Source organism: Hyaena hyaena, unplaced genomic scaffold (genome assembly GCF_003009895.1).
Source record: "Hyaena hyaena isolate Hyena2069 unplaced genomic scaffold, ASM300989v1 scaffold_208, whole genome shotgun sequence".
NCBI lineage: Eukaryota > Metazoa > Chordata > Mammalia > Carnivora > Hyaenidae > Hyaena > Hyaena hyaena.
The window spans coordinates 1096438-1121076 of NW_024080839.1; the positions used below are offsets into that span (position 1 = coordinate 1096438).

At 39.3% G+C, this 24639-nt stretch overlaps 1 protein-coding gene across 1 annotated transcript in view; it reads left to right on the forward strand.

Annotated features, from left to right (window-relative positions):
- Positions 1 to 24639, forward strand: part of SYNE2 (spectrin repeat containing nuclear envelope protein 2) — a 337350-nt gene that overhangs the window by 113896 nt on the left and 198815 nt on the right. The window contains exons 15-30 of the mRNA XM_039242122.1: positions 835 to 913; positions 1830 to 2017; positions 3767 to 3931; positions 5257 to 5406; positions 7579 to 7749; positions 10197 to 10355; positions 10658 to 10831; positions 13469 to 13603; positions 15211 to 15369; positions 17951 to 18162; positions 18309 to 18399; positions 19453 to 19571; positions 19793 to 19919; positions 21934 to 22091; positions 22962 to 23109; positions 23743 to 24347. Coding sequence (XP_039098053.1) covers positions 835 to 913; positions 1830 to 2017; positions 3767 to 3931; positions 5257 to 5406; positions 7579 to 7749; positions 10197 to 10355; positions 10658 to 10831; positions 13469 to 13603; positions 15211 to 15369; positions 17951 to 18162; positions 18309 to 18399; positions 19453 to 19571; positions 19793 to 19919; positions 21934 to 22091; positions 22962 to 23109; positions 23743 to 24347 — 2840 coding nt within the window. The remainder of the gene's footprint in view (positions 1 to 834; positions 914 to 1829; positions 2018 to 3766; positions 3932 to 5256; positions 5407 to 7578; positions 7750 to 10196; positions 10356 to 10657; positions 10832 to 13468; positions 13604 to 15210; positions 15370 to 17950; positions 18163 to 18308; positions 18400 to 19452; positions 19572 to 19792; positions 19920 to 21933; positions 22092 to 22961; positions 23110 to 23742; positions 24348 to 24639) is intronic.

Below are 24639 nucleotides of genomic sequence, written 5' to 3' on the forward strand. Positions count from 1 at the left end.
TGTTCTTTTGTAAATTAAAACAGAAGTAGACTAGAAATGTCATTCTACAGTTAGGAATTAATATCATTCTTTGTGTTTCTCTGTTTTTGGAATGAGAGGCAAAAAAGACAAATCCAAGATTGTAAATTTCCATACAAAAATTGAACAACACAACGAAGACAAATTTATCGAACAAGTTATGATTTAAACACTGTACATCCCCAAATAGGAGACATCATTCTCAATTAGACTAGGTTTTGAATATATTCCTTACTTTGATTTTTCATTTTTCCATTTCAGTAATCATACCACTGGCACTTAATAAGTGCACAGTAAATACGAGCTTTTAATTAACTCTCTATTTTTCCATTGCAGAATTTGCTCACATAGGACACATAATTTGACTGATGGTAGTTACTCAGATGTTTTTGTGGGATGGATGGTATCTATTTACAATATGCTCTCACATAACTAATTAAAAAGTATTCAATATTAATAAAATGTGTGAAATAAGAGAAACTGGCATAAATTATGCCATTTTAATAAATACGTGAAGTAGGAGCTTTTGAACAGGGTATATGTAACTTGCCTTTTCCCCCAGGAAGAAAACTGTTGTTGAACCACATCATGGCAGTGATGGACCTTGTCAGGTCTCACACCTATGTAGTGTTCATATTCTGCTTCTGTCTGCTAGATCTTAGTCGTCTTTCTTCATGAACTGCTCTTCTCTTCTCCCCAAATATATAGGATTAAAGCCTTAAGAAAACTTTGGTGCCTAAGTGCTTCATCACTGGATTTCTCGGCACATTTTTAACAGTAAAAAACTGTCAATATATTTTTCTCTTTTCCCCCCAGAAATTTATTGAAGAAGAAGAGTTCCTAGCTCAACTTGAAACTTCCTTGCAAAAATGTGAAGAAATACATAAGACTTTAGGTAAAGCTATGCGGTTACTTTCTGATGAAATGACCACTTAAAAATAGTATTAGGGCACCTGTGTGGCTCAGTGGTTAGGTGGCCAGCTTTGGCTCAGTCATGATTTCACAGTTCGTGAGGTCAAGACCCATGTTGTGCTCTGTGCTGACAGCTCACACAGAGCCTGGAGCCTGCTTCGGTTTGTGTCTCCCTCTCTCTGGGACCCTCCCCTGCTCATGCTCATGCTCTGTCTCTCTCTCTGTCCTTCTGTCTCTCTCTGTCTCTCTCTCTCAAAAATAAATAAATATTTTTAAAAAACTTTTTAAAATAGCATTTTATTGGGACACCCAGGTGGCTCAGTTGTTGTACCTCCAACTTCATAACAGGTCGGGATCTCACAGGTTGTGGTTTTGAGCTCCACGTCAGGCTCTGTGCTGACGGCTCAGAACCTGGAGCCTGCTTCGGATTCTGTGTCTCCCTCTCTCTCTCTCTGCCCCTTCTCTGCTTGTGCCCTTTCTCTTTCAAAAATAAACAAACATTAAAAAAAATAGCATTTTATGACAAAAACTGAGAACTGATGGATGTAGGGGGGAGGGGGGATGGGCATGGAGGAGGGCACTCATGGGGATGAGCACTGGGTGTTATGTGGAAACTAATTTGACAATAAACTATTTGTAAAAAAAAAAAGAAAGAAAGAAAAAAAATAAATAAAAAAACAAAAAAATAGCATTTTATCTCTTTGACTTTCTTTATACCTTAATGTTTTAGAAATTGGTTTAACATGTGTTTTCTTTGGAAAATTCTTGCATTCATTTTTAATATCATCAGACTACATATTTACTTGACCATTTGTGATTAATATGCAAGTATTTTTCTTAACATTATTTTCTTAATAAAAAACTTCTAAGATTACTTTCTTGTTTTGCTAACATTATAGATGGAGAATATCAGGATATTAGTAAACAGTATATGGCACTGGAATATAATATTTGTACATATAGAAAAAATATATATAATGTCAAGTCCACTCTTCAGAAAGTTTTGACATGTTGGGCTACTTATCTGGAAAAACTTCGCTTACTAAAGGCTTGTTTTGAGGAGACAAAGAAGGAACAGATTAAAGAGGTATTTTCAGTCTACTGTTACCTCCTCAACTCTACTTTCTTTTTTTTTTTTTTTCATTTTGTTTGGAGATCCTCATTTTCAATCCAAAAATGAGAAGCTGGGGAAGAGTAAGTATGATTGTTGGAAATATTCTTCAAGGTATTGGAGAGAGTTTAGTTTCTTTCTAATACAATTGCCAAATGGAAGTTTTCTTCTCATTATGGGTTTTACACACACACACACACACACACACACACACACACACACACACACATACACACGGTAGCTTTTGAAAGATATATTGCTAAGTTCTTTGGAAAGAGAAGAAAAGACCTGGAATATTCGATAGCTCATAGACGCATTTAAAATAACTTGATATTTTAAAAAGTTTTATTTTTCCATTCGGGTGAATACCTTTCAGCTCTAAAATCTTCCTGTGTTTCCAGAGGAAGAAAATGCAGAATAGCTTATACTTACGTGGAGAGGTGTGGAAGGAATTGCAATGTAATAAATTATTGTTTTCATCTGCTAGTCATGTCATAATTTGTTTTATGAATATTCTCTGGGATAGTTTTTCTTTCTTTCGTTTCTTTTCCTCTGTTGCGAATGGATATTTGCTTGAAAATAATTTTGATGAAAAGTCTCAGATGAAACATTTTCCAAATAGAAACTAAATTTCCTTGGCTGAAAATGGGCTATTTATATGAAAGTAAAATTTATGATAAGTGTAAGAGCGCATAAAGAATATTTGAGGGGTTAGTGAGCCATTCTCTTTGTCACCTATAGTGTACTAGAAATTCACATCCTTGGCTTTCAACAATTCTTCTGTGTTTAATGACCTTTTTTAAAATTCTTATTTTAATTCTAGTAGTTAACCTACAGTGTAATAGTAGTTTCAGGCGTACAATATAGTGATTCAACACTTTTATACAACATCCGGTGCTGATCACAAAGGCACTCCTGAGTCCCCATCACCTATTTCACCCATCCTCCCTTGCAACTCCTCTCTGGTAATCATCAGTTCTCTTTGGTTAACAGTCTGTTTCTTGTTTGCCTCTCTCTCTCTCTCTCTCTCTTATTTTCCCCATTGCTCATTTGTTATGTTTCTTAAATTCCACATATGAGTGAAATCATGTGGTATTTTGTCTTCCTCTGAGTTATTTTGCTTACCATAATACTCTCTCACTTCATCCATTAAAGATACTTTATTAAAATTCACATAACTCAGAAAAATAACACTGTAAGCCTTGCACTTCCTGAACTCTGCACTGAGGTGCTCTGAGCTGCCAGAGGACTTTAAAGATAATTTAAATTTTGAGGGAGACACAGCAACATCAGTCTGTTGGACACCATGCAGCAAATAACTACCAAGTGCTTTGGACCCGACTACTTGAAAATGAGAATTGTTGGATGAATCTTCTGGCCTAGGGAATCTGTGAAAAAACTACTGACACAGTAAAGGCACCATGAACTGATAAATGAGAGCCTTTGCTCTAAGCTCATTGGCTACGTAGAAAGGTGGAACATCAGATACTTCCTAAAAGTTCAGGACCAAAAGCAACGACAGATAGCTAGCTGGTGCCTGTCAGTTAGTGACTAAGGGTGAAGAGCTAGTCCAACAGGGGTGGGGAATCCTCTATGGGGATGGTCAGAGTGTCTGCAAGAACCTTATACTCACTTTTGCTTAGAATCACCTGGGTAAAAATCCATTATAGATAATGGGAAGACAAGTGTTACGTCATTAAGTTGTGTTGCTTATATGTTGTATAGATTCCCTTTGAGACAATATCCCAGTGGAATGTAGAACATACAACTTTAAATGAAGTGGGAAATTTCTTAATTCAAGTCAGTAATGATGAAGTTGGATCATCTATTTCTAAAGAACTGAGAAGGCTGAATAAAAGATGGAGGAAATTTATTACAAAAACTCAACTTGTAAGTTTTTTTGGTTTTTGTTTTTTGGTAACAGCTTCATTGAGATCTAATTCCCATGGCATACAATTCACTCATTTAAAGCCTATAACTTAGTATATCTAGTATATTCAAAGTTGTGCAGTCACCACCATCATAAATTCTAGACCATTTTTGTCATCTCCTAAAGAAACTCTGTATCCATTAGCAATCACTCTCCACTCTCTCCCAGGCTCCCCAGTGGCCACGAACCTACTTTATGTCTCTGTAGATTTGCCTGTTCTGGATATTTCACACAGATGGAATCATATGATATTTGGTCTTTTGTTTCTCGCCTTTTAAACTTAGCATAATGTTTTCAAGGTCCGTCTGTGTTGTAATGTGTCAGCACTTCATTTACTTTTTATGACAAATGATAGTCTATTGTATGGATACCAATATTTTATTTATTGATTGATCAGTTTATACACATTGGCTTCTTTCCACCCTTTTGAATGTTATGAATTATGTTGCTGTGAACATTTATGTACAAGTTTTTTGGTTTTTTTAAAATGTTTATTTATTTATTTTAAGAGAAAGAGAGAGAGAGAGAGAAAGACAGCAAGCAGAGGAGGGGCAGAGAGAGAAGGAGAGAGAATCCTAACCAGGCTCTGCACTGTCAGAACAGAGCCCCACACGAGGCTCAAACTGATGAACCATGAGAATCATGACCTAAGCCGAAATCAAGAGTTGGACGCTTAACTGACTGAGCTACTCAGGTGTCCCTTGTGTACAAGTTCTGGTGTGGACATGTAATATACAGTTTTGTAGCTGAAATTCATTTACCAGTATAGAACAACATAAACATTTTTGCATACAGATTTCATCCTCCTTGAGAACATACACTGAACTTTATATGGCTTTTTATTTAGCAGGGTACCTTATAAAAGCAGATCTTTAAGAAATAATTTTTGAACTTAAATTATTATGTTTTTTATTCTTAATAATTTGAGACTGAGGTGTTTTTGAAGTGCTTATATTTTATAATATTGTTACTAAGTGATAAATCCCCCAAATATGTTGAATATATTATGTCCAGTTATTGTTGGTAATAATATATCTTCATATAAAAATATGGGCTTCAAGGTACCTGGGTGGTTGAGCAACTACTCTTGATTTTGGCTCAGGTCATGATCTCAGTGTTCGTGAGCTTGCCCCCACGTCATGCCTTGTGCTGACAGTGCAGAGCCTGCTTGGGATTCTCTCTCTCTCTTTCCTCCACTCCCTGCCCCCCTCACTCTCTATCTCTCAAAATAAGTAAATAAATAATTTTTAAAAACAGACTTTAAATTTTATGACATTTTTCTTAGGAAATGAAGCTGCCCTTTATAAAAAAACAGGATCAGCCCATTTTTGACAATTATGAAAATACTCTGCTATATCAAGAAGAAAAACCAACTGTTGATTTTTCAACAGATATGTCAATAGAACTTCCTGAAGATCATAATCAGGATGTAAAGGTAAAATAGTCATACTTTATTATTTCATTTGTGTGTAGACATGATGTGGCTACTTTTCTTTTATAAAACTATATTGTTGAAAAAGTGATAAATGGGATTATTGGGTAACACCTAAAGTGTGGGCATTTTCCACTAGAATGCTTAAGTGGATCCCTCATGAAGGAGGCTTTGGCATTCAAGTCTGTGTCCCTTCCTCACCGAGGAGTTCCACAGACATGCAGAAGCTGTCATGACTCCTGAGCTCTGAACACCCAGTTGATATTTTCTTCAGATGACTTCTGCCTCATGTTCAGGAATTGTCTAGCTCTGGCCTACCCCCTGGCCTGTGTCTTGCTTCCTTTCTGTACAGTGCGGGGCAATATAATCCTTATTTCTTGCTTTGTTGTTTAGCTTTGAGAACGGTTTTAGATTATAGAGAAGACTATGGAAAAGGAACAACGAATTAGTACACATGTAAGATAATACCAGTGATTTTGGAAATGTGTCTCCTTCTGAACAATAACACATCAATTTCGCTTAATTTTGCACTGGCCCTGGCCAGTTACTGGGATGGTGCACTAGTGTTTGGCACCTGATCAAAGTCTTGAAAGATCTGAAATTGTGCAATACGTTTTTAGAATAGAAGGGTGTGGAATACTATATTTCTCTAGTACATTTAAGATACCTAATTAACAGCTTTAAGGATGCATCTGTCGTATAAAGCTGTAGCATAACCACGGGGTGCCTGGGTGGCTCAGTTGGTTAAGGCTCTGACTGGCTCAGATCATGATCTCACGGTTCGTGGGTTTGAGCCCTGCATCAGGTTCTGTGCGACAGCTAGCTCAGAGCCTGGAGCCTGTTTCTGATTCTGTGTCTCCCTCTCTTTCTGACCCTCCTCTGCTCATGCTCTCTCACTCTCTCTCTCTCTCTCTCTCTCTCTCAGAAATAAATAAAATGTTTAAAAAAAAATTTAAAAAGCTGTAGCGTAACCTGTAGGATGTTGAGAGGTTATTAACGGGAAGAGGCTTAATTGTGTTGAAATTGGAGTCTGAGTCTCTTCTTGGTGATGTTTCACAATTACTATCACTCATAGTTGTATTTACTTAAATTGTGTCTGAGTTTTAGAAATATGTTTATGGAGTCAGTACCCTAATTTTCGAAGTTTTAATCTTCTTATCTATAAAATGGTGATGATAATAACTAAATGATAGGGATGACATTCTCATTAAGAAAACCTAATGTGAAGGGTGCCTGCGTGGCTCAGTCAGTTAAGCATCCAACTCTCAATTTTGGCTCAGGTCATGATCCCAGGTGGTGGGATCAAGCCCTCCCTTGGGCTCTGCGCTGAGGGTGGAGTCTGCTTAAGATTATCTCTCTCTCTCTCTCCCTCTGCACCTTTCTTCCCCTGCTCATGCTTGCTCTCTCTCTCTCTCTCTCTCTCTGAAAGGAAAGGAAAGGGAAGGGAAGGGAAGGGAGGGGAGGGGAGGGGAGGGGAGGGGAGGGAAGGAAGAAAAGAAAGAAAAAACATGTGAATGATCATAGAGTGTGATTATGATTGTCCAAAAAGTAGGTTTTAAGTTACCAAAGAATGTTGAATTAGGAGTCTTTAGGAAAAAAAGGGATATAGCTTTTTTTAATTGAAAATTATTTTAGGGGTGCCTTCATGGCTCAGGTCAGTTGAGTGTCTGACTCTTGGTATCAGCTCAAGTCATGATCTCACAGTTTTGTGAGTTCGAGCCCTGCGTTGAGGGTCTGTGCTGACAATGCTGAACCTGCTTGGGGTCCTCTCTCTCCCTCTCTCGCTGCCCCTCACCCACTTGTGCTGTCTCTGTCTCTCTCAAAATAAATACACTTAAAAAAAAAGAAAAGTGGGGCGCCTGGATGGCTTAGTCAGTTAAGCATCCGACTTTCGCTTAGGTCATGATCTCGCGGTTCGTGGGTTTAAGCCCCGCGTCGGGCTCTGTGCTGACTGCCAGCTCAGAGCCTGGAGCCTGTTTNGGGCTCTGTGCTGACTGCCAGCTCAGAGCCTGGAGCCTGTTTCAGTCTGTGTCTCTCTCTCTGACCCTCCCCTGCTCACGCTGTCTCTCTCTCTCTCTCTCTCCTAGAAATAAATAAAAAACATTAAAAAAAAAAAGAAAAGCATTTTATAAGTAGATGTTACCATTTTCTTAGCGATAATTTTGCATGTTATAGGCTGGGGAAGGACATGAAAAAGAAAATGAATTCACAGGGCAACTCAAAGTGGCTGAAGATGTTGAAAAACTCATCGAACACGTGGAAACCTGGGAGGCAGAAACTGCATCTCTTTTGGAGCCTCTGAGATGTCATGAGGGTGTAGAGGCCTCAGTGGAAGAATCTTTGCAGGTAAGAGTGTAAAACTATTAAAAAGACAGCTTTTGTGGCAGTGGACTTATGTACAAGACAAATACAAGATTTTAAGGTAAATAGTAGTAAGACTACTATTTGAATTTGCTCTGTTGAGTGTTATAAACATTGCGTGGACTGTCATTCCTGGATCATTGGCTGAGATTTTGCTTGAAGACACAGGATAGATTAGGAGGCCACTAATGATACCTTATGAGTTCCAATTCTTGAACTGATTTTCCCAGCGAGGTGTTGGAGATGAAAATATTCTCTTGTTTCAGAGAGCAATGAGGAGACGAGTAAGGATATTATCATGCAGGTAGGTCAGTGCAGTGTGAGCATAAAGAGATAACACAATTTATGCTTTGAAAGCTCACCTACTGATTAAGCCACCTACCCTTCCTTCCTTGATGCAGGGAGGGTGACGGATGTCGGTAAAACCTTTCTGTCTTTATTCTCGGGCAGTCGGCTGATTGAAAAGCAATGAAGCAAGAGTGTGTTTTAATATCACTCAGTTCTCCTGGGAAAGAAGTTACAACTGAGGTTTTTACTGAGTTCCAGCTCAGCTATAAAACTTATGGAGCATGTCATAAATTACAACAAGATGGAAAGTTCCTGGAGTAAAGGAACGTTTATGTAATTCTTTTAAATCCACATTTCGGGAAGGTGTATATAAAGCATTTTGTGTTTTCATGGTTTATAAGAATGGCGTTTTTTTATTGCTTTGAAAATAATATGTACACTTAACCTGTGCCATCTGCCAGTGCTTATTTTTATTTTTATTTTATTTTATATTTATTTGTTGTATCTGGAATTTATTTTAGTGAAAGAAATGAGTAGGAATGAGAAATTCAGTATTTTAAAAAACTTTGAAAACAATGACAATGATCCCTCTTATAAACGATGAAATACAAACATACTGGGGTATACTTATGTTAACAAGGAATTAAGTTGATCTTTATTAGAGCGAGATATATGGTGAAGTAAGAAATGCAAATTGATGAATAGTACAGCTGATGTGATTTTTTTAGTTTTTTGTTTAAAAACAATTGCTTTTTTATACTAAATGGATTTATATTCATAGAAAAATGTGTGTAAGGATTTACAAATCACTAACTCTGTCTTGATCTGGCATTTATGCCCCATTCTTGGCACATTTCCTAATGCCTCATACATGTAAACCAAGTAACCAAATATTGTTACTTTTATAATTAAAAAAATGAAATTAAATATGAATGTGCTAATTGTAGAACATTTAAATAATGTGCAAAGGTATGAAGAGGAAAATCACCATGATTCCACTGCTCTAAGATACATACAATCAACATTTATATAGTTGATATCAAACAGTGTAATTTCTGTTTTATCAGACTTTTGCCACCCTTGAGTTGTAATTAAAAATTTTTTTGCTGATTTGACGACTGAGAAGTGGTACCTCGTTATTATTTTAATTTGTACTTATTTGATTACATGTAAGGTTGAACTATCTTTCATGCATTTACCAGCCATTTGTTTTGTGAATTATCTTTTCTTGTGTTTTCTGAATTTTCTTTGGGATCTTAGTACTTTTCTTATTGAATTTATGAGTTCTTTGAATCGTGATGCATTTTCATTTGTGTGGCACATGTTTTTACCAGTTGTTGATGTTTTAAAGTCATTTATTTTGTTTCACGTGTAAAATTTTTATATTTATGTTCCCATTCTTATCCCTAAAAAGGCCCCTTCACAGCCAGAGTGTAGATCACTTTTCATGGATAATTTCTTTTTGTGGTTTCCTATTTTATATGTGACTTTCTGATCCACCTGAAATTTATTTTTAGTATGTTGTATAAAGCATGGTTATAAAGAGATTTCTTTTCCAGTAGTCATTTTCTCCAGTAACATTTATTGAATCTCCTTCCAACTGATTTGACTTAGAGCAACTTCATTATGGGGCCACTGGGTGGCTCAGTGTGTTGAGCGTCCGACTTCAGCTCAGGTCATGATCTCACGGTTTGTGAGTTCCAGCCCCACGTTGGGTTCTGTGCTGACAGCTCAGAGCCTGGAGCCTGCTTTGGATTCCGTGTCTCCCTCTCTCTCTGCCCCTCCCATCTTGCATTCTGCCTCTGTCTCTCCCTCTCTCAAAATAAAGAAAGAGAGAGAACAACTTCATTTTAAGGTTTATTACTACTTTCTCAACTTACTTTCTCTCTGTTGGCATTGATTTACTTTTAGGCTTTATTTTATTGAAGTGCTTACTGTATAAAGAATAATCTATAAAAGACTATATTTCTCAGAATCTGATTGTACTAACAAAAGTTTTAAATAAATTTTAAAAATAACGTTTTTAGAGTACAAATGTACCTTGTTTTTTATTAATAATAAACTTTTATGATTTTCTCATGAGATTACGGTTAATGTTTAACATATAATCCAAATATTTGTTTGGTCTCACTTTGTTTTAATAGCATCTTGTTGCCAAAGGCTCTATGTATGAAGAGCTTGTGTCTAGAATCGAAGACACCTTACAACTGGATGTGCAAAACATTTCCAGCCAGGAGTCCCTTCAACATGTTCTCACAGCTGGGCTTCAGACAAAGATTCAAGAAGCTAAAGAGAAAGTTCAGGTCTCTCTTTAATATCTCCTATTTAGTGATTCTAGTTATTAAAACCGAGTGGTCAGCGGGAAGATGGGGAAGAGAGGGAGGGATTGCCCTGGAAGTTGGAAATGTTATATAAACTATTACTTGTGCATTTTATATATGTATTTAAATAATTTAGAGTACATTGGAAAATATCAATAATTTAATAATTAGGATGTTCTTATGTCTAGTGGGAAAATAAGAGTTATTCCTCAAAGAATGTATTTGTTAATTTATGACTTAACTGAAAAGCTGGACCAGCTGTTGAGAGTTTTTTGTCTTTGTAGATCACTATGGTAAAATTAGTTGCCATGTTGAAAAATTCAGCTGATGCTTCACCAGATCTGGATGTCAGGCTGAAAGTAGAGGAGTCACGGAGGGAACTTGAGTCATACATGACGAGGGCTGAGCAATTACTTGGACAAAGAGAGAGCCGGAGTGGACTAATTTCAAAATACAAGGTGGGACTCTCAACCATCAAATGTAGGCTATTCATTATTAGCTACCTATCTCATTTGAAATTGGAATATTTCCATCACTGTTATGCTATACAAAGTTGTTATAACTTTAATGAATTTCCCAGTTTTATACTTTGTTCCCAGAAGCTATTAAAAACATAGATGAACATGAGGAATTTTTTCAACTGAAATCTTAGTATAGATCTGCCAAACGGACTCAGTGGTATAGTGTCATGAGACCAGCTGATTCTATGATACTGAGCCTGAATTTAATTTGTCTTGCTTTTTAGAATTAGCAAAATGGGCATAATAATTCCAGCTGCCAAATTTGTTGTGAGACGTTAAATAAAAATAAGGCAAATGAAGGCACTTGGAATAGGTACAATTCTCTGAACATAAAATAACACTTTCATTATTAAAATGCTTTGATGAAAATTACATGGGATTTTATGGGTAGTTAAAGATCCAGTGATGTTGCTTTGTGTGGAGACAGTTTCAGGTTGCTTCTTCCTGGTTTGATAGGCGACTCAAGATGTGTGTAAGTCAGAGAGTCACCAGTAATTAACACGTTGGGAGGCGCTTGGGTGGGTTATGACGTAAAAGTACGATAAGGTCTCTAACATTGGACCCATTGGAGAGGTAGAGTGATGTGTGTCCTTTTGTTCGTTCATTATTTCACACACTTATTGGACATTTAACATGAGCTAGACATCTGGGGGGACTGCCCCACTCTTTAGAAGAAGGAGCCTCTTGGGGCGCCTGGGTGGCTTAGTCGGCTAAGCGTCCGACTTTCGCTTAGGTCATGATCTCGCGGTTCGTGGGTTCGAGCCCCACGTCGGGCTCTGTGCTGACTGCCAGCTCAGAGCCTGGAGCCTGTTTCAGAGTCTGTATCTCCCTCTCTCTCTGACCCTCCCCTGCTCACGCTGTCTCTCTCTCCCCTAGAAATAAATAAAAATATTAAAAAAAAAAAAAAAAAAAAGAAGAAGAAGGAGCCTCTTTATTCTCATCGTGGCCTCCTCCTTTCTGGGCCTCAATCCTCATTTGGCTTTCCGAATTGTGAACTGGACCAGGCCCTGTTATCAGCCATTTCAATACTGCTTTCCCCATGACCCCAAAGCCCTCCCCTGCCTGATCTATTTCTGTTTGCACGTTGTCAGCCACCATCTTTGACCAGTTCCCTCTGTCTTTTATTGCCACTTTTACTCCAAGGGTGCTGAGAGTGCTGAACCTTAAAGAGTCAGTGGTTCTTATGAATAGTCACCAGGCTGGATTTCAGGGTGCTGATATGGTCAGCTTAGGAAAGAGAGAAGGAAGAGAAAACAAACAAACAAAAACAAAAACAAACCAAAAAAACCGGAAGCTCCAGGCCCCTTCTCTCCCACAGAGAGGGGTTAGAGGTATCAGTCTGGCGCCATTTTCCTCCCCCTGACCATCTACCTTTTGGAACCTGAGGCCACGGATTCCCCCCCTTTTATCTCTGGCACTTAGTAAAGTAGATCCATTTTCACAGCAGAAGCAAGGTCCCTGGCCTGCCGCGTCCTGTCCTGAGACCCCTGGGACTCCAGGGACACATGAGTTGTGGGGGTCTTCTGCCAGCATGGAGAGGTAGAGAGTCTTCCTAGGTACGAAATCCAGCACTCCTCACGGAGGCCTTGGAGGAAGGCCCTGGGAATCAGCCTTCTGCCTTTTCTGCAGTAGGCCCATAAGAAATATGCCATGAGTGTGTGAACCAATTCCCACCATGCTTAATTACCTTAATCCCTAAAATTACTTTTGTCTTCTGTCTCCTGAAGGTTTCCTGCCTCTTTCACAAGCCCCAAACTATTCTGTGTTCTGTCATTTCCTAATTAACTAAACTAGGTTTCTGCCAGGTAATTGCCAGGTCTGGGAGAGCAGGTAAGCGTGAGATAAAGGAGCAGATGCGTCTCTGTCCGCTGCTGCTCCTTCTCTGGGGCAGGACTGCCAGTGTGGTCGGCCTTGGGCAAAACTTTGAAGTTGATGATAAGATAATGTTGACTTGTTGCACCATAAAAATGCTTATGCACAATTTTAAATATTTTCCTATCAATCTACTATATATTGTGTCTTCTTGCTGCACCAGCCTCTAATACATGCTACTATATTCTTCATATTGTATTGTTAATGAAGGATGGCCCTCTACTCACTAGTACTTAAGAACTTTAGAGGAAACAGTGTCGGTGGCTCATTCTCCTGCACAATAATCCTTTTAATTATTTATCAGAAGGGTAACAGAAGTCATTTTGAATAGCCTAAGCAAATCTTTATCTGGTTCTCAAATGTCTAACTACAGTCAATTAATAAATATTCTGCCATTCTTTTCAAAGTAATTCAAGAGATGCAAAAGGGATATCAATCTTACTTTACAAAAAGTCTCCCCTAAATCCAATAAGCCTTTTCCTAGTTCTGCTTGTGAAAGACCTACCAAAATTAGCTTTGAAGACTTGGCAGTAGAATGGGGCTTTCCTAAAAAAATATTTTATATTTTTAAGCAATCTCTATGCCCAGCGCGGGTCCTGAACCCAGAACCCCAAGACCAAGAGCTGCACCCTCCTCTGACTGAGCCAGCCACGCGCCCCTAGAATGAGGTTTTCATGTTCTCATTTGCATTCTCTTTTTTAGGAAGCACTAATAATTCTTAGTTCTAAAAGTCTGGTCAAGTATTTGAAAGCTATTGAGGAACTGAAAAATGATGTAACTGACGATGTAAAGCTGTCTTTGGAAGAAGAGAGTAGAGGTGTCTGTGCCAAGTGGGAGGTAAGAGCCTGCACTTGTATCTGGGGCTCTGCCGATAGATCTGACCCCGGGCCTGTCTGTCGTCGGTCATTCCTGGCAGTCCCCATGTGTACCTGATATCCCAGTGGGGGCTGATCCTGTGAGGTTCCCAGGGCCCAGCTGGGTTCTGTGTTCAGCCAATGACGACGTGGTTTAGAGATTAGAGGGTGATTGGAGGGGGCAAGGCAGGGGTCCAAAGCCCCTCTCTTGGACAGTGTCTTTGGGGTCTGTGGGTTCCGTGGTTCCAGACTCTGATGGCCCTTCCGTCTGGACTTCACTGAAGCCTCCAGCCCGGCGGTGGTAGCAGCCTCCTGCCAGCGTGCATCCCCGGCTTGCCTCGCTGTCCTCTCTCTGGCTTCTCTCCTCTTTCATCTCGTGTGTAACCAGTTCCCTCTGAGTTAAATGTTTAGTGTTTTCTGGGTCCCTGGTTGGATCTGGACTGAGACAACATATGGACACATATGCACATGGAGAGTTTCCTAGTGAAATAGCCATAGGCCTTGATGGCAGACGGACCTAGATTCAGCAGCTATGACCTTGGGCAAGTTGTTTCACCTTCTAGGACCATAACTGATAAAATGGGGATCTTTCCAACTACTTGGCAGGATTATTGCAAGGATTCATCTAAAGCCCCTACCACAGAGATTGTGTTCAATAAATGGTGATTTGTATTCAGTGTGTGTGTCTGGAGAGAGAGAATAAAGTGATATCATTGAATGTCTACTGTTAAAGTTCTGACTAAAACATTTTATTTAATTAAAAAAAATTTAATTTTAGAGAAAGGGCGTGAGTGGGGGAGAGGGGTGGAGGAAGGGAGAGAGAATCTTAAGCTGGCTCTAGGCCCAGTGTGGAGGCTGACGTGGGGCTCGATCCCATGACCCTGGGATCATGACCTGAGCTGAAATCAAGAGTTGGATGCTCAACCAACTGAGCCACCCAGGAGTCCCTTAAAAAACATGTTTTAAAATAAATATTTATTTACAATAAATAAATTAAATAAAAATTTAAATAAATTTTTACATTTTAGAACAATTTTATTTATTTATTTATTTATAATTTGAGACCAATTTTAGATTTACAGAATTATTACAAAGTAGTACAGAGAGTTCCAGTATACCCCATGTCCCGTATTATTATCCCTTCAATGGACTGATAATGATATATTATATCCTTAAGTTTATACTTATTCATATTTCCACCAATTTCTCCTACTGTCATTTTTTTCTATTTTGGAATCGCATTCAGGACACACATTTGAGTTCCATGTTATTTCTCCATAGGCTCAGTTGTGTTTCGTATATGTTTTCTCTCAGCCTTCAGCCTTGTCTTTCCATTCTCTTCATGGTATCTTTTATAGCTAATATTAAGGTTTTAGTTGTTAGAAAGAAAAAGAAAATATGTTTCTGGGTCTGATGTATTTTAAAACATCCTCCCCAGTGACATAAGGATGAATTAGAATGTCATTTAAACTCTTGTTTTACCCTGTGTTACTACAGATATTTTTACTGGGTTTTTTGCTGAAAATCTTTTCAATGTATTCTTTTCCCATAGTTAATATGTGCCTTTGTGGGCTTTTTTTTTTCTTGCAGTCTCTTCACCATGAGATGTCTTTGTACAGTCAACAGTTGAAAATAGACATTGAAAAAGGAAAACTCAGTGACAGTATTTCAAAACTTGAAAAACAAATAAATAAAGAAAAGAAACTAATTCGCAGAGGAAGGACCAAGGGTCTCATCAGGGAACATGAGGTAAACCACTGTTTCCATTTAAATGTTGTCATTATTTTGGAGTTTATCTTACATGGCTGTGTAGGTCCTTAACCTCGGATTAAACCTGCTTTGAAAGTTACTTCAGCCCTCTAGTCTGTTTCCCGGGGATTATCCCTTACACGATTTGAGTTCTAACTACAGCCTGTGTTTCTCGCTTTTGTGACATGAGAGAAATTCAGCATCAAGTTATTATTTCATGATTTCCCTTGCTAAGGCTCAGTGGCCCCTGTCCCTTGAGACTCTGGTTGCAATTGGGTCATCTGTTGCTTAAGTACCCAAAGTTGATTTTGAGGGGACTCGGTGTCCTCAGAAGTGCTGCCTTTGGAAAAAGATAGCAAATCAGGATGTAAGCATCCGGGGCAAATCTCATGCTCTCTCTGTGGCCCCCATCCTTTATGAGTACTTCTATGTATTTGACAGTATTGACCCCTCTTCTTTCCTTTAAACTGTTTACTGCTGTGGCTCTCCCAGTATCAATCTTTCTTGCTTTCTCTTATGTTATTGTATTTTGGGGGTTGGGGAGCTTCTTTTTAGTGTCATTCACATTTTCTCTCTCCTTTTTAAAGTAACCTCTATACCCAACGTGGGGCTCGAACTCATGACCTCGAGATCAACAGTCGTGCAGTCTACCAACTGAGGCAGCCAGGCGCCCCACAAATTTCTCTGTTTTCATTGTGTTACCTAAATGTTGTAGTTTTGCAAGTCTCCATTTGCGGCTGGTTTCATGCCTGCTCTAGGGGATTTTCCACCTCCTGCGATTTTAATGATAAAGCCCTCTCTGTAGTGAGAGTGCCTAAATCTTAATCTCCAGCTGAGCCCTCTCCTCTGAGGTCCAGGTTCTGTTTCTGAGTTGTAGATGTCACCAGTGCTCTTCAGACACCCCCAGTTCAGCATGTCCAAAACCAGCCAATAACATCTCCTTCGCAAACTTTGCTTCCTTTTGTATCCATTGGTCACGAAGGCACTGCAGGCGGAGAACTCCCCTCCTCCCGGTCCCCTTTCCTTCCTGCTCAGCGGGCGAAGGTGATGGCGTCCGTTGCCACGCCTCGTCGGTTACTCTCCAGAACACCTGCTTCTTTTGCTTCTTTTCCACAGGGCTGCCATTGCCCTTGACCTGGGGTATTTTCCCCCTGTGATGACGGCCACGTCATCTTCCAGACCCATCAAAGGAGAGACCCCTTCGAACCACAAACCCTGTGTCCCTGCCTTACTGTTACTCCCAGAATATCTCTAAGCCCCTTAGAACACCAGGCAGGTCCTCCACAGTCTGGCTGCTGGACGTGCCTTCGGCCTCCTTTCTCCTGTGCGGTGCCCTCCAGCCACACCAGAGTGCTGTTCTTTCAGAACACCTGGAGCTTTCTTCCTCTTGGCTGTTCCCCTTGGTAGGCGTGACCTCTCTTGGCTCTGACTCGGAGCACTCAGACTCGTTCTTCCCGTGTCTCCCTCAGACGGTTCCTGCGTGTGAAGTAGGTTTTCTCTGACTCCTTAAGGCAGGCAGTGGCTCTGTCACAACACTTGTCACACTACGTGCACATTATTTGTGTGCACTGTAGGGGAGGAAAAAGTGGGTTTTTTTTTTTTTTGACCCTTGAGGGTCCCTGAAAATGAAACTGACAAAGGCAGATGAACAGGAGAAAAGCATACATATTTTATTGAACTTTTATATGCGCATGGGGGCCTTCACAAGAGAATAAAGATGCAAAGAAAGTGACCAGAGAAGGAATTTTTTATACCTTGTAGACAAAGAAACCATGTATTTGTGAAGAATTGACAAGACAAAGATAAGGGTTAGTTTAACCAGGTTTGTTTGCAGATTCCTCTGGTACTGTTTCTGGGCTGATGAGAGTCTATCACTAATAAAAAGAGACTTTACTTCCAGCCTTTAGGCAGAAAGCATGGAGCTTTTTCTGTGATTACTCCTTCTTTTATTTTTTTTTTAATTTTTTAACGTTTTTATTTATTATTGAGAGACAGAGAGAGACATAACATGAACATGGGAGGGGCAGAGAGAGGGAGACACAGAATCTGAAACAGGCTCCAGGCTCTGAGCTGTCAGCACAGAGCCCGACGCAAGGCTCAAACTCACAAACCACGAGATCATGACCTGAGCCGAAGTCGGATGCTAAACTGACTGAGCCACCCAGGCACCCCTGTGATTACTGTTTCTTAATTGCCTTAAGCTCCAAATAATTTTCACATCAAACAGGCATATTTTTGGTGGCGTCTGGCCGGCGCCGTCGGTAGAGCATGGGACCCTTGATCTAGAGGTCGTGAGTTTGAGCCCCATGCTGGGCATAGAGGTTACTTTAAAAAAAAAAAAGGCACATTTTGGGGTGACATATTCTGGTTTTATTCACTGCATTACTAGACTGGTGAACCCCTTTCAGGCTGACTTCCTCATCTTTGTTTCCCCAGTGCCCATTACCACACCAGGCACGTAGTGGATGGCCTATAAAAGATTATGTTGTTAAAGGCACGCACATCTGTTAGTTTCTAATCCTTGTGGGCTAATCACGTAGACTCATTTGAAACACATTTCCTGCTTTATTTCCTCAATCAGGCCTGCTTTTCTGAGGAAGGCGGTCTGTACCAGCTAGATCACCACATGGATGTCCTGCGGGAGCTGTGTGAAGAGCTGACTTCACAGAAGAGTCAACAAGAAGTGAGGAGAGCCCTCAAAGATTATGAACAAAAGATTGAAAGACTTCGGAAATGTGCCTCCGAGATTCATACGACGCTGCAGCCCATGGTGGGAGGTCTGTCGAAAAACAAGTGAGTGCTTCCTAAGAATAACTACACATCAGGGGAAAACAAGATAGAGCTCCTTGCAAAATCAAGTGACAAGGAGTGTTATTTATTCTCTTTTAGGCTTCCTGCTTCCTCCTCTGTTTTAATGTGCAATTTTGATTCCTTCCCAGGGAGCCCATGAGCACATCTGAGAATGGAGGGAGAAGTGCCCACAGTGCGGTGGCGTCTGCAAACTCAGATAATCAGCCATCAGCTGAACAGGTGTTACATGCGGATAATATATTTTATTTTATTAAAAAAAAATTTTTTTAAATAGTTTATTTATTTTTGAGACAGAGAGAGACAGAGCATGAGCAGGGGAGGAGCAGAGAGAGAGGGAGACACAGAATCTGAAACGGGATCCAGGCTCTGAGCTGTCAGCACAAAGCCCGATGAGGGGCTCGAACCCACGAACCGTGAGATCATGACCTGAGTCGAAGTCGGACGCCTGAGCACCCAGGCGCCCCATGGATAATGTATTTTAGAAGTAAACCCAATGACAAAAGCCAAGTGTATATCAATCCACTTCCCATTCACTGCTAGCTTTAGTTATCTAATTATTTTCATCAGCTGAGGAAATAATGTAAGGAAGACTCGTTTTCAAAGAATTAACAATCCAACGAACCAAAGCTATAGTGAGCATACCTTCTTCCTCTGAGGACACAACAGTTCTTTCAGAAAGAGACCATTTGCAGCCATTATGAACACACGCTGTTTGTGCACGTTCCTATTCAGGGGTCCAGGAGGTTGAGTTTAATCTGTACAGAGGCCCCAGCTTCATGAACTAGTTCATTTATTATTTGTCTTTTTCTCAGTATAATGTCCTTTACTTCCCTTGGAAATTGACTTTTCTGAATTCTTGAATTTGAGGTAAGTGGGCATGGACCGTGTGTCATGGGCCAGATCGCCAGTCTGAAGCTGTGGGAAGGAACAAGGGGTATTTGATTTCAGAGGCCTGACCTTCATGCTAGACTTCCAAAGGCTTTTGACTAAGGCTATGCGGTCATAGGCAGAGACAGTTTTTAGGGGTTTAGGGGCTGGGAGAACACCTTTTCTGTGCTGATACACCAATTAGGTGAGACTCCGTGTAATAAATCTCTTCTGTCCTGGGGGAAGGCCTTTCTCTGACCTGAGAAGCTTCAAATACATTTTATTAGCTCCTGGTTGAGGGTATAAAGAATTACCGGTATACCTTTATGTTATAAAATGTTTATCTGTTCCAGGCAATTTAGTATATTGAAGATATTATGTTTGCTATTTTGCATATCTGCTTAGGCACTGGGATCAATTGAGAAGTTTAGCCTGGAATCCAAGTTAAAGCCTCAACAGGAAGAAAGTGTTACGGAGAAGTATGAGAAGGATCACAATGCATCTATTAGTAGTTTACAAGAGAGGTAACTCTTTTAAATAACTGGAAAATCCATCCCAAATCTTTCATTAATACAAACATGTTATACTTTACTACATGTTTAAATCATTAGTCATAATTTTTGCATCTAGTCCGGTAACTTAAGCAGAAATTCCCTGAGATTTTCTCATGTACAATCAACAGTAATTTAAAAAAATTGTCTTCTTATTAAAATTAAGTAGCATTGCATTTAATTTTTTTTTCCAGCTATGATATCCACAGAGAAAATCTTGAGGAGTGCCTGCAAAACAACAAATCCAGAATTATTTCTGATTTCTCCAGTGACGAAGTAAGGAGTAGTGCTTGTCTCCAGGCTAAGCTGACAGATCTACAGGTAATTACTAAAAATATTGCTAGAGAAGTTTTATCTCTTATTAGAAAATAATACCACCGTTAGAATAGAATTCACTACTTTTGCTGAGGTCACATATGCTAGATGTTTCCAAAGAACTCTCTTTGTTGGATTTCATTTCCAATGTCATTCTATTCCAGAAAGTGATTGGCACTAACGTTCCAAACCCAGGGAAGACTTTGATCCAGGGTCCAATTTATTCCTCCTGCTCTAATTTGGTACTCAAGATACTGTGGCTTGCAGAGTTCTGGGTTGTGTATAGGATAGGAATAAGGGCTTCAAAAGGATTGATCAAAACACTGTGTTTGAAGGAAATTTCAACCAATAGCCAACTGTGTGGCTATAAAATTAACAATACATGAAAAACCAGTGGCTCTGAACATTTGATTCAGTCATCATCATCTTTTAAAAAAAAGTTTTTAGTGTTCATTTTTGAGAGAGAGAGAGTGAGAGAGAGAGACAAAGAGAGACAAAGAGCGACCAGGGGAGGGGCGGAGAGAGGAGGAGACACAGAGCCGGAAGCAGACTCCAGGCTCTGAGCTGTCAGCACAGAGCCTGACGCGGGGCTTGAACTCACACACTGTGAGATCATGAGCTGGGCCAAAGTCGGACACTTAACCGACTGAGCCACCCAGGCGCCCCCAGTCTTCATCATCTTGACCAAATTGTCACCTTGTCTGTCTGATGCTGGGCAATAACAAGGGGGTGGGCAGTGGAGGGATTTTTCGCTCTGGTGGGTAATCTTGTGGAGAGCCATCAGAAGTATTGCATTTGGCTCAGGAGCTGCAGAAAAACCTGTCTTGTGTTGGCCACACCAACTGTAGGCCCTACAAGTAAAGATCTTCCTTATTTTGAAGAGGATCTGTGTAGCGCAGGGCAGCACTGTCACATGCGTTAGAATGAACCCTCACAGAACACCCATCAGGTGGAGAAAAGGACCATAGGAGAGCCTACAGCGCCTTCTCATATTTTATAGTTATCTTCCCTTTATTGTGCCAGCTCCTGAGTCACACTCTACCATCTGGCTTTTCCCTATTTTCCATCTGCGTAAGCAGAATTAATATGTTAAAATCTCTGTTGTTCAGGTGATGGATTTAGCACGTTTTCATCACAATTAAGAAACTGTCTTGAGACCTTACTCCAGTAACTGAATAATGAGTTGGTTATAAAAGCTGTACTAATCCTTGGGGAGAGTGAACAAATTCTAATGATCAGCACTCAGTGAAATTGTGTGGTAGTGCCTTAAAGAAAAAAAACACTAACAGGATAAGGAGCTGCAATAGAATAGAATTTTTACATGTTTAATTATAAATCATAATTTAATTTCAGTCACTTCTTATTTGATAGAAACAATTTTAGTTCCCTCTAGTTTTCTTTTTAGTTTAGGGAGAAACAAAGATTTATTATTATTCTGGAGAAACCGGAATATCCATTCTTACATAACATGTATCTTTCTTTTTTTTTAAGTTTATTTATTTATTTTGAGAGAGAGAGCGAGCATGAGTGGGGGAGAGGCAGCGAGAGAGGGAGAGAGAGAATCCTGAGCAGGAACTTGATCCCATGAACCGTGAGATCATGACCTGAGACGAAATCAAGAGTCTGACGCTTAACCACCTGAGCTACCCGGGAGCCCCTACATATATCTTACCTTTCTGAATTGTATTCTCTGCATCGACTTACGGGAAGGAAGTTTGGGGTCCTTCGTGGTTGACTCCTTTGACTTCACCGAATAGGTCTTCTGACTGAGGGCACAGTTAAGATCGCTGTTCCCTGAAGGATACTTTATTTGTAGATGGTTGGAAAATATTTTGAGAATTTGTTTAAAGTTAAATTTGATTAATGAATTTTATTAATGAAATTAGATCTAAAAATAATTTTAATGTATTTTCATATGAAGCTTTCTGCTCACAGTTGGTGAATGCTTCATTTTGTTAGAACAGAATAAGCATGCCTGTTAACCCTCTAGTTGACGGATTACCTTATGTGTTTCACCGAGGTCTTAGAAAATGACACCGATGCTTGCTGGAAAGAGTTTGAAATCACTTCATTGAAGTTAGAAGAGCTTGAGAGTGACATAAAGAAGCCTTTTATAAGAGAGGCAAGAGAGAGATTAAAAGAAAAAGAAAGAGAGTTTCAGATGACTCTAAATACCAGGTATAATTCTGAGATCTATTAACCATGAATTTACTAAATTTACTAAATTTTAATGCTATTTTAAGCTAGGCTACTACTATACTAAGTATTTTATTTGGTTGGTGTCATGATGGCCATTTTACTGATGAGGAAACTGATACTCAGGGAAGTTTCATAACCTAACCAATCCACCCCACTGGCCAGACACTTGGGTGGAATTTAGACTCTGTTGAGTTTTAAAGGCCATGTTCTTCCCCCTCATCTGCCCTTGGGCATGAATTTGGCCATGTCACATAACTTGTCTGGGTCTTAATTTTCCCATTTCCAAAGTGAGAGTGCTGTTATTATCCCCTATAAATAGGATGTGTTTCCTCAGAATATATCCCCATTTTACATAGGAGGAAACGGACGCTCAGGGTCTATATGTTATTTGTCCAAGGTCACACATTTCATTTATCATTAGAAGAGCCCACTTCTTTGAACTCTATTATATTTTCACTAATAAAATAATTAGTATTTAGAATGACATTTCTTTGTCATCAAAGGCAAAGTTAAATTACATTCAGCATTTTGTACTTCAAAAGGTAAGGAAAGGCTCAGTATGTTTTACAACAATTTTCCCTTCAGTGTGGTTTCTGTTAAGCTATTAAGAATATGTGGATATAGCAAACAACTCATTCTTTGGCATTTTGGATTGCTGGATTTGTTTCTGTGTGTTTTTTGTTGTTTTTTGCTGGGTTTGGGTTTTAATTTGATAATCTGTACATATCATTGTATATATTCTTACTGGATAATTATTTTTGTTTGTAGTTAAACGATGACATTAGTATGTTGTATAGATTATCTTTATGGTGCCCTTTCCCATTATGTCTGGATTTATTTTTCACCCAGAATGGAGTCTTTGGAGACTGCGCTGAAGATTGTGTTACCTGTGGAGAAGGAATCACTTCTTCTCTGTGGCTCAGACCTGCTCCTCCATGAAATGGCCATTCAAGAATTTCATCTCATTGATGCTGACGGCATTTATCAAAACCTGAGGGTAAATACAAGTTTTCCCAGTGCACTCATAGAATAAATCAATTCTTTAGAGGTTGTTAATTATACATCAATAGTATATAGTTAGATGATAAGCAACGGCAGAAAGTCTTCAGTAATTTAGACTTATTTATTTCTCAATTCTTTACTTCCTCCCAAATTTGAAAGTAAGTACTGTGGAGTAAATAATTAGGTATTTTCTTTGAATTCAAAATGAAGGTCTGCTTATGAACATCTTCGTCAATGACTGAAATCCTAAGTATTATACTAGACTCATATTCTGTAGTTTACTTTTTCTAGTTCTCATTTGAAATCAAAAATATTTAAGTTTTATGTTTCCAATTATAAACAGATGTCTCCACAGTTTAATCTCTATTTTCACTGGAGCCGTAGATTTATAAACTTGTTTTCTTTTGGAGACTGAAACATCAGGAAGGTTAGCAGATAATGAAACAGGTGGGCCCTGTGATCATTTGTGATTAAAATGTTTCCTTCTGTGGACCCTGTCCGACTTGGCAGACCTCGGGAGCAGCTTTCCAGATGCAATCTAGTCATTGTGAGTTTAGGTGCATTTCTGATGGGCAGTCTTTCTTATTTTTCTGCCTCAGACTTTTCAGCATTTCTTACTTTATTTTAGAATATCCAAGATTCCATCATAAAACAGATTGAAGTATGTAATAATTTGGACCAGTGGGGTGACTTTGCATTAAAGGAATTACACCCAGTTGATCTCCATGCAACACAGAATATCATACTGAAACACAGAACACAACTTGAAGAAACGAACCACAAGGTGCAGAATTGTAAAGATGCCCTCAAAGCCCTGGAGGACTTTCTAGTTTCTCTGAGAACAGCTAGACTCTCTTCTGAGCTTGTTACAGACTGTTCAGCCCCAGATACACTGGTGGCATCAGAAAACACTTTGACAGTAGAAAATAAAGAAGAAGAAACCAATCTGATGAAGGACAAGGCCAGACATTTGGATAAACGTCTGAAGATGCTTGGTATAAGCTTTAAAGATGCTGAACGGGGTGACGACACCTGTGAAAAACTTCTTGATGCTTTGCCCGAAACGTTATTTGAGACGTGTGGCTATGGTGTGCCGGAGGAGTTCCCTGAAAACAGATTACTAGAGACATGTATTTTCAAAAATAATGAACTCCTGAAAAATATTCAAGATGTGTACAATCAGATCAGTAAAATCAGTCTTAAGGATCCCACTGCTCCAGCTGTGAAACAACGGTAAGGCTCGTGTCCGTCAATGCAGGGTAATACTTCTCCGTATTTTCAGTATGTATTAGGTGAAGGGAATTCTTTCTGTGTCTTTCTACTTCTGTTCCATCCTGCTCTATTCTATTCCCTGTAGACTTTTCAAACAAGCTTCCCTTTTGCTGATAGTGTGCCTTTACAAAATGTTATATAATTTTTTCCTCTTTAAAGTGTACATTTCATGGACAAAGGAATAATGAAATAAGATGTATGTAAAGTACTTGAGTTCCTTCGAAGTCCCTTTAGTGCTCTGATCTGTATTACG